This window comes from Falco punctatus (genome assembly GCF_963210335.1).
Source record: "Falco punctatus genome assembly, chromosome: 9".
Classification (NCBI taxonomy): Eukaryota; Metazoa; Chordata; class Aves; order Falconiformes; family Falconidae; genus Falco; species Falco punctatus.
Window position 1 is genome coordinate 24,228,671 of NC_137589.1, and position 10,808 is coordinate 24,239,478.

Genomic DNA, 10,808 nt, shown 5'->3' on the forward strand with positions numbered 1-10,808 from the left:
TGTAACAGAAGTAATTTCTATTTATAGTTTTTCTCTGTGTCCTATCTAGTTGAGCAGAGGCACTCAGAAGGATTCTTGCTCAGTCGCCAGTCATTCCCCAGCACTGGATGCAGGCCTGCTCTTTGGTGCCCAGGACTGTCCACACCAACAAAGTACTACAGATCCATCCACCTGATGCCAAACTACATCCTTCATCCATACAACCAAACTAAGCTGGTTAATGACAGCTGGAGATACAGCATTGCAGCACAGAACTCGTGCTGCTGCCTGGGGTCTTTGAAACCAGTAGCAGGGGACTTGCCTCTCTAACAAGCCCTAACACAGTGCTCTGAGAATACCCATTGCTGCTCCACAATGACCAGGTTACTGCATAGTCTCCACTCAGAGCCCAGATAAGCTTGGGCACTGGTACTGAATGGCACTTAAAGCCCTTAGCCAACAGCTTTAAAGGTGAATTATATACAAGGAGTGAACTAGAGAGACATGAAAGTTACAAATTGTATATGGAAGTGGAGCAGCCATCTGACTTGTAAATGTAGGATCATCAAAAGTCAGTAAGGAACACCTTTTGCCCTTGACATGCTTTAGTTTTGCTTTTAGTTTTACACCCTTCCATCAAGTATTTATACACACTGATAAGATCCACTCTGAAACTTCTCCAGGCTAAACAAGCCCAGCCTCCTCAGCTTCTCTAGTATTTCACTTGCCGCAATCTTTTAATCGTCTTAGTGGCCTTTCACTGGACTCCCTCTGGTAAGCCCAAATCTTTCTTGTCCTGGGGAACCCAGAACTGGCAAAACACTCCAGACATGATCTTGCTAATGCTGAGGGGAAGGCTCATCTCCCTCAATCTGCTTGCAATGCTCTTCTTAATGCAACCCAGGATTCCGCTGGCATTCTTTGCCACAAGGGTACATTGCTGGCTCATGTTCAACTTGTCCAACAGCATCCCAGGTGCTTCTCTGCAAAGCTGCTTTCCAGCTGGTCAGCTCCCAGCATGTACTGCTGCCTAGGTTTATTCATCCCCAGGTGCAGGACTTTGCATTAGTTTGTTGAATTTTATGGGGTTCCTGTCCACTCATTTCTCTAGCCCGTCAAGGCCTCTCTGAATGATGGCACAACTGTCTGATGCACCAATCATTCTTCCCAATATTACCTGCAAGCTTGCTGAGGGTGTACTCTGTCCCAGGTCATTAATGAAACTGTTACATTGTACTGGCACCAGTATTAGCCTCTGGGGTGTACTATTAATGACTGGCCTTCAGATGGACTTCGGGCTTTGAGCAGAGCACTTCAGCCAGCTTTCAATACACCTCACTGTCTATTTATCTAGGCTGTACTTTATGAACTTGTAAATGAGGTTATTACAGGAGACAGTCCTGAAAGCTTTGCTAAAGTTGAGACAAACAGTAATCACTGCTGTTCCCTCATCCATGATTTCATCACAGAAGGCTATCAGGTTGGTCAAGCGTAACTTCCCCTCCATAGATCCATGCTGACTACTCTCGGTCACCTTTTTGACCTTAATATGTTTGGAAACTATTTCTGTGTTTGTCTGCTCCATCACTTTCCCAGGAACAGAGGTGAGGCTGACAAGCTTTCTTCCCTAGGTCCTCATTCTTACCCTTCTTGAAGTTAGGAGTCTTTAGGGACCTCCCCCAGTCACCATGTCTTTTCAAAGATTATCAAGAGTAGCCTCATGCATTGGCCAGCTCCCTCAGCATGTGTGGATGCATCTCATCAGGTCCCATGGACTCGGGTATATCCATTTTCTTTAAAAGTTCCCTAACCTGATCATCCTCTACTGAGAAGTATTCCTTGCTCCAGGCTTTCCCACTGGCTTCAGGGGCTAGGGAATGATGAAGACAAATCTTAACAGTAAATTCTGAGGTGAAGAAGGCATTGAGTACCTTGGCCTTTTTGATGCCCTTTGTTATCAGGTCTCCTGCTCATTTCAGTAGTGTGCCCGTATTTCCCCTGGTCTTCATGTTGTTGTTGACATGCCTGAAAAAGTCCTTCTTGTTGCCCTTCACAGCTCCCACCAGATTCAACTCCAGGTGTGCTTCAACTTTACTAAGACCATTCCTGTATGATCAAACAGTTTCTTTATATTCTTCCTAGGTCACCTGTTTCTGCTTCCACTTCTTCTATGCTTCCTTTTTAGGTATGAGCTTTGTCAGGAGCTCCTTGTTCATCCATGCCAGGGGTCCTCAGACTACGGCCCACGGGACGGATACAGCCCCCCAGGGTCCTCAATCTGGCCCCCTGTATTAAGACACACCCCCCACCCCCCACCGGGGGTTGGGGGGGGAAACCAAGCAGCCGCAGATGACTGCCTGCCACTTCATCCGCGCACCGGCCCCCTGGTTAAAAAGTTTGAGGACCCCTGATCCATGCAGTCCTCCTGCTACCTTTGCTTCGTTTCCTGCAGGTGGGGGAGGCCTGTTCTTGAGCTTGGAGGAAGTAATCCTTGAAAATCAACGAGATATCCTAGACTTCTCTCCAGGATTGTATCCCATGATACCTTCAGAGCGTCTGTCCTACAGATAGTCATTGTGACCTCAGGCAAGTTACTTGATGCTCAATACCTCAGATTCCTCCTTTACAAAAAATAACAATAATCTTTCCCTACCTCAAGGCTGCATCATGATGGTAAAATATGTTGGTCATAAAGCACTAATAGAAGCCCCAGATATGTCTGACAGAAATAAGTCAGAAAAAAAAACCCCACAACTTAATCAGATCTTAGATCTTAAAACTTTTTCTGTTGTAAGCAGTTTTGGCAGCAAGATCCACTCCCGACTTACTTTAGCTCTACTCTGTGTCAGTTTCTATATCCCACAAGTATAACCTCCGCTTGTGACACCTTTGCGTGGGGTAAGGCTAACCAGCACCTCCTCATAGATGATTTATGCATCCCCTAGTCCTGTGAAGATATTTGAACTCATAACCCCCCCATCATCTTTGTCTTCCTCTTCTCTTGGTTCAGGCCCATCACCCAGCATGAGACACCACCAAAGAGCAAACACTGATAAGCAGCATCAGGCGCCAGCTGTCTGTGCAGAGATAACAGCTCATCATGACAGGCACAACAAACACCCAGCATGACTCCCCACACACCTGTGGGAGCTTGCACAAGGGAAGCTCACCCTGCTGCCTAGTGAAGGGGCTCCTCCTGGCCCAGCCAGGAATCCTACTTGAGATTGTCACACTGGGGGAGCTCTCCAGCAAGACAGGGAACAGAATTCTCCTCTCTGTCTTCACACTGAGCAGAAAACAAGCCACCTCCCTCTTCTTCATTACTGTGGTATCTTAGCATTTTAAATTAACTGATGTGATTCTATGCTTATGGTGCTCTTACTGGCAGATCCTCATCTTACAGGTGGATAAATTAAACCTCAGACTGCCAAGACTTAACATCACATGCTAGCTCCTAAACAGTCTGGCATCCTCATGGACATGCATCTAATACCAATATGTGGCCCTTCAAAACAGTCATGTTTTGCTGTCATCCAGATGTTGTCTGAAAGACATTTACCCATCTAAAACAGGATCCTTGATTAGGCCTATGTAGGGCTATTCTTCCATTACCCATAATGACATTGGGTCACGTATTAAATTACATTGCAGAGACTTGTCCCCCAGTTTGCAGCTCTCCCCTAATGCAAGACATGGTCTGCACAGGGCCCCAGTTGTCAGTAAAAACATTCTCTGCACTGTTTTGCTCACAGAAAAAATAAGACACATATCATGGTTTATATATATCTGGAGAATAGAACTGGAATTAATGATAGTAGAGTGGCTCCCTCAGTGGACCCTTCATCAGAGCCCACCAATTAAAAAGTTACTATTTTTCCCGAATGGAGAAACCACTCCTGGAGCTCTTGCAGCACAATTACTTTCCACAGGGTAACGTGCCCTGTGTTTGCCTTAAGGAAGTACATCTCTTCCCTTCCAACTGCTTCACCTTCCCTCCATGCAGAACTGATGAAAGACTGAGATGAGGAGGAGCAGAAATTAGGGAAAAGTAGTGGAGAAATAAAGGGGCAGTGACACGCATTTCTGGCAGAGGAGCAAGGAACTGCTCATGGGAAGAAAGAATATGTAAACAGGAGAAAACAAATACAAACATAAAACAAGATTAACACAGAATGATTCTGTCCTCATGCAGTGTTGGTCATGTGCTGGGCTGTGAGAGAGAGTAATGCCACTCAGCTTTCAACTCAGGCACCAAACCCCTCAACTTTTGTACCTCATGTCCAAAAAATACCATCTTAGACATTTTACATTTTTCTTCTGATGCAAGACAAAAATGAGTAAGACATGACAACTGAGGAGTGAGTAGATGGAAAGGGATTTCCTCAAAGTAGCTCTATTTCTGAGACTAGAAGTACAGCCCCACTGTACACGTACAGAATGAGGAATGACCTCCTCTCCCTCCACCTACACCAAACATTTCCAACACATCACCCTTCAGAGGACACTGGCGGGCTGACTCTCACCCAAGCCCACAGCCACAAACCCTTTGCATTTAGCACTGTGGCACTGCTGTGAACACTCCATATTAAAGAGCTGCTGCAGAACAACATGACTGTAGGGTACAGAGGATTCTCCAGATAAACTGTTAGCGTTGTAAACTCAGAACAAAATTTATTCGTCACAGAGGTAAGAAGGATCATAGTGAATAGTATGAATCACGCTCTGTCAGAATGTGCTCCAAACCTCACTTTTATCAAGCCACTGTGACTAACTGTTCTTAAAGACATAAGTAAAACATACAGAGCACTCTTAAATCTGTTTACAAAATCTTCTGCTCTGAATGAGATGGACTAGACTCAAGAATTCAGGAGCCTGAAACTCAGGGAAACTTGTTAGAAATTATTTTCCCCATAAACATCATAGTTCTTCTTCAAAAGACTTAAGAACTCTAGGATTTTATTTTAAGGCCACATTTGATGTGTATTTCAAAGCACACATTCCATATGTTTTTAAGCCTGAATGTATCTCCTATTAATAATTCAGGATCCTCAGCAACTTTGGAGAGTTTTCTGTTTTATTTTAAGAAGCCTTTGCTGTTCACCTTTAAACACAGTTCATGAGCCCGCATCAACATGTAAGAAGATACCCTCAACCTTTTAGATTTATGTTTCTTCAATACATCAGCAAAGATTAAAGTGTGGCTAAGCCTCCCCTTTTATCTTGGTGTAATTCATTTTTACACCATATCAACCTTCTCCAGGGCTGGATATTTACATATTAATAATGAAGCCTGCTTTCTAATTCCTTCCCCTGTCCCTTTAGCTTCATATATTAAAAAGTGTCGATAGATAAGATTTGGCTTTCCAATTAGTGGTGGTAGCAAAGCAGAGTTCAAATTATTCAATTAAAACACAGAGGCAACTATGTTTACTGTCCTCCCACATTTGAGCTAAGCTGGGGTTTCACTCTGAGAAATTGCCCTGCTCTGATTCTGGTGGAGGAGGAGTAGGTTTGATCATTTTCCCAAACTGGCTAAAACTATTTGGAAAAAAAGCTTGAGTATCTTAACTATTTCCTGGTTATTGACATTCCTGTACTTTATGAAGTTCAAAGAGACTGAGGATGCAGCTCCATGGTTTCTTTAACCCAAATTATGTTTAGGTTGAAGTCAGAATGAACAACCATGCCCTCTTCCATCCCATCATCTCTCCTTCACCCCATTGTCTCTCCCCAGTGTCTTCATTGTGCTGGAACTACTAGTACTACAGCTGCATGGTTAGCAGGGTTGGGAGCCCGTCCACCTACACACTAATCCTCCCTCCTTTTTTTTCCTGCCAGGTCATTTCCTACTGCACAGCTGCATAACCACTAGTATTAGCACAATGAAACATATGGGAACACATGGATGCAAGGTAGGAAAAGACCAGACCTGACAGCAGCTAGCACTTCAGTCAGCCTAGAGAAGCGATGAAACCATAGCATAAGAACCTGTTCAGGCAACTTAGACTGCAAAGTAGACATAGCCAAGCTAGCTTTAGATTGATGCATTTGAGTATTAGGGAAGAGAGCTCAGGCAAGGCTGAGTGCCCAGGATGCACCCATGTTCTTGGGTAGTTTTTATCCACAGACAGAAGAAAAACATCAACACACAATTGTATTTCTTACCAGCCCTGCAAACGGCAGTGTTTCTCCTCTACAGGGCTTAAGCCAGCTCTCACCAACAGCCAAAGCAGCCTTTACACTGACATTGATGGAACTAAATCAAATCTGCAGTGTGTGAAAACAGCAACGAATAGCAGCTGCTGTATTTCCCCCCTGCACTGCTGTATTGCCCGCTGCACTGACCTGCTCCCACATCCTCATGATTTCATTCTATGTTTTTTGATATTTCATAAGGCCCCAGTTCCTGGAATCAAATGTAAGAATAAGAGTATCTGCCTCGTTATAGGAAAAACAAAATGTTATCTGATAGCTTTGCAGAGAAGTTTAGAGGTATGGAAAAAGAACAGATTAATTTGGACAATACTGCCCCCATAAAGAAACAAAAAAGAAATCCATCCCCAACTTTATGCCATTCTAGTGTTTTTGGGTTTAAAATATTAAGTATTTTAGTTATTCATTATTTTAATACTTTAGAGAAGATGCTTGCTCTGGAGCTGTTTCAAGAGACTGACAAAACATGAACACTAACAAAAAAGAAGCCAAATTTGCACTGATAGCAGCAGTGCTGACAACATCATGCCCCGAGAGGCTGTTGCTGGAACGTGTACTATTTGTCATGACTGAATGTTTCCTTTTTCCTCACAGTATTTATTTGATGCACATAGCAAAGCTGTAAATAGACACTGTAAGATTCACTACAAATGGCCACAGAAGTACCATCTATGAGATTCTGAGACTTCTGATGGAGGAACTGCAGGGACCTGCACTGAGCTCAAATTCTAAAAGACTCCTCACTGCGGGCTGGACTTCAGAAGGAAAGCAAAACTAGCACATACTTGTGTTTGAGAGGAAATAATAGTAGACCAGTTTCTACTAGTGAAAAAGGCTTGTTCTGCCCGCAGCACAACAGCATTGTGTGCAACCTCTCAGAATCAGGTACAAACTGCCTTTTGTACATACACTCTTTCTGCTAAGTGAAAGAAGGACCCAGGAAAAAAATTACATCACCAGTAGAGATTACATCTCCTCCATACAAAACAAATGCTGTCACACAGAGACGCAAAACTGTGTCACTGGAAAGAAAAAAAACCCAGAAACCCCGAGGTAAAAGTTACTAACAAACACAGGGTCTTCTTAGTGACCTTATGGTATTTGAGCCTCCCTCAATTGCATCAAGGTCACTTTTCCCTCCCTTAGAACCATGAAAACTAATACCTTCATTTCAGCATAATGAAGCAAAAGTGCCTTTATCTGGCACTTTTTTATCTCTACCTGTCCAAAGAGGTCGATACCACTATTTGCATGAATTCCATCAGTACCACACAAGTCACTTCAAAGCGTAGAGTGGCCAGTACCAAGCCAGTAGCTGCTGTCACCAGCAGCGAACCCAGAAGAAAAAAATCTATGAAACCTTGTTCTATGCTAAACTACAAAACCACCTCCTATCTTATCTACTGATTTGAGAATTTGAAGATTGTGGTATAATATCAACACCAAGAGTTTGGATTTTTTGTTCATTTTAACTTCAGGAATTGTCAACAGCTGTATTGTCTTACAGGTGTTCACTCAGCCTGACCCTGTTGTTATTCCTCAGGCTACATCCCCACCAAAGCCAGTAGATGTCTTCTCAACTGGGCCCTACATTAGGCAAGTGAAAAGTTTTGCTTCCTCTGGCTGTACGAAGGGTAAAAATGGGCATCTGCCCTTGTGGCAGAAAATTGAGATAGCCGGACATGATTCTTCAGGTCCATAAGGATAAGAAAGGTCCACAGAATAGTTCATAATTAGCTGTAAAAAAACTGAGTACTGACGATAGCAATATGTTTATTATCACCACCCATTTGCGACTGAGCCAGTTATACAGTCTGGATGTGCCCTCCCCTCCCAATTCCCTTCCAATTTCTGGCAAAATAAAATAAATTAAGAATCAACCCAAACACCTTGCTGCAAAACACTTCAGACAATCCAGAGCTTATCTAGGCATCTTACTGATTTTACAGTGTTACACGTATCCTAGTATCACAAGAATATGTTTTACCTTGAGGCAAATGTTTTAATTTATGTGCGTGTGAGCTATTTGCAATACCTCCACCAAATGGAGCCCATATAACCCGTCGGATGGCTTTCACCCAATCTTCCATTTCATTCTGGGAATTAGCCATGAGCAGGAAAGCCTCGTGATTGACAGGCATCTTGTCCCGGTCCCCTGCACCACCTGAAAGACAGAATAAAAATCTCTTTTAGCATCCATTTCAGAAGAGAGCAATCAATGTTTAAAACCACCAAAAGTCTGAGGTAAAAATGATTGAATTGTTATTTGAATCGAGCAGTTTTACACACAGTTCCTACTCAACACCCACAAAGCACAGGCTGGTAGAAGAACAAAGCAGAAGTGCAAATTGTACATTTCCAGTGTAGAAAGCTGGAGATGTACTTCTTGTCCCAGCAATAAGTGAAACCACAGGCTGTAAGACCCTGCAGGAAGAGTAAAAAATGAATTCCATGCACCTGTGCTGAGCTATTGAGAAATTATTACTGAAAAGAGGGACCAAGTGAATCATAAGACATTTTAGTGCTTGAGATGTAGAAGTCGAAAGATCACCTACTTACTTTCAGTCCCTGGGAATCTCTAGTCTCAATATAGAAAAAGAGACCCATTCTGATTTTTGATCCAATTCAGAAGGAACATTTTGGAGAGAAGTTAACACTTGGGGATATGAATCTAACTCTCCCACTTGAAATAAGAACTTTAGGAGCTATTAATGTTAAGCTAATGCTTAACAGCTATTAACCAGAATGTCAAATGCACAGAATACCATGTATTCTGCACTTAAGCTGTCATATACCTCTGTCACTTGTGGATACTCCAAGGCTTACAACATTTTCACCCTTCTTTTCCCTTTTCCTTTTTAGATCAGCATTCCTTTCAGTCACTTTAATTCTTCCCCTCACCCCTTGTTGTATATTCCAGAGCTAGATACAACCTAATGAGGGCAACATAAATACATAAAAGCTTTATTAGAGCAGCCTCTGTATAAAAAAGGCTACTAATCCTGTCCAACACAGCAGCTGCAGCACTAGTGGCACGGAGTTTCTCCATCACCATGGAAACTGCCTTTGGCTTTGCTACGGAGATAACATCTTAGCCCTTGTGTTGCTGTCATTGCCATGCTTACATGGCTTTCAGTACCTACTGGCAAGCTAAAGCTGCCAGGCTGCACTGAGCAGCTGAGATTGCCTGTCCATGGAATTCAGAGATAAGAGTAGGACGATGGTATGCAGTGGTTTCGCAGAACTGATTTAGCATACACAGAATGTGTGCTTCCTAAATCCTTGCTAATCTGGGGAAAAGAGCAAGCTGGGAGCTGCCCGCAAGCCAAGGAAGTACTTTTTCTTGCTATTAATTGTTTCCTGGCCTAGACATACTCATGGATCATACGCTGATTTGCAAAGCAAAAGGTGAAAAATGAGATGTGTTGGGAAGGATTTTGTGGCTTTCTTAGAAGCAATTCACTGAACTGGGAAACTGAGGCAATCTTTCAGTAAAGAAGAGAGACAACAGCTATCTGGGACTAGACATGCGGCTTAAGAAACAAAAGTAATGATGCTTGTTCCCTACAGGAATCCAAATTCTGCTTCTTTCCTCATAATAACCTCTCAGACAGCCTCCCATTTTTACTTTACTGAATGATTTGTATTCTTTAAGATACATGAAGCAGAACAGCTCTCTAGCTCAAGGCTAGGATGCAGGCATCTGAATAGATCAATGTTCCACCATGACCCACTGCAAGGAGGACACACTTCATCCTTTGCATACAGAACTGTCAGAGCAGGAAATTACAGTCTGTGAAACTCCTGTCAAAGACTAATTCTTTTACCAACATACTCAGCCTCATGGTAAAAGCAGAGGCCACGAGGCCCAGTTCTGGTACCTTACCTGGCAGACCTATTGCCATGCCCTTTCACAACCAAATATATTACAGGAAATATAGCAAGAAAGGCTTTTCACAGCCCTTAGCACACATCAGAAACATGGGTTCAGGATCTGTCATCTGGTAGATAGATGGCCTGAGCTCAAGCTAGCTCTTTAAAGGAATGCAACAGTCTCGAAAAAATATGTACTCTATAGGTCACACCACCACCTAACAACTGAGCTTGGTCAAGGTAAAACCCAGATCCTGTTCTTAAATTTAAAGTGATCCAGCTGAGATCTTGCCCATCTCAAGCCATAAAGGACAAGGGACCAGAATTTTAGTTTAGAATTAAGTACAGACTGCAAGTTTAGTCAGAACAGTTGAACCAACCCATACAAAGATTGCCATATAAAGCCTAATAAGCAGGGAAGGATGAAGATGACTTCTTACTGGACATCTGCAGAAATGGTGTCTCAGCATCTTCCTACTGAATCACTGTGCCACAGAGACATGACAACTCCCCTTCCCCTAAGGTGTTACTTTGGACCAGCCAACTGCCTTCTAAACCTTTGTGGGCCTTTTTCATGCAAGCATTTAGGGGAAAAACCATTTATATGTGAAGTCTGTAAAAACAGGATGGGAAAAAGATTCTTGTGTATACTAGACCTGAGACTCTGCCAAAAACTACATACAGCTCCTCTGTGGTTGGCTTTCCCCACTGAAACTTTAAATAGGAGCAAGGTCATGACCCTA

At 43.0% G+C, this 10,808-nt stretch overlaps 1 protein-coding gene across 16 annotated transcripts in view; it reads right to left on the minus strand.

Moving 5' to 3' along the window:
• The window catches only part of ARHGAP22 (Rho GTPase activating protein 22), a gene marked incomplete at its 5' end in the record, with an annotated part of 163,920 nt that overhangs the window by 38,084 nt on the left and 115,028 nt on the right, over window positions 1–10,808 (minus strand). For 13 of the 16 annotated variants that reach the window (XR_013930353.1, XR_013930354.1, XR_013930355.1 and 10 more), the window contains one exon: window positions 8,180–8,356. Coding sequence is in view for 12 of the 16 variants with exons in the window: in XM_080401590.1 (XP_080257716.1) it covers window positions 8,180–8,356 (177 nt within the window). The remainder of the gene's footprint in view (window positions 1–8,179; window positions 8,357–10,808) is intronic. The other 3 variants (XM_080401581.1, XM_080401588.1, XM_080401586.1) reach the window with 1 other exon arrangement.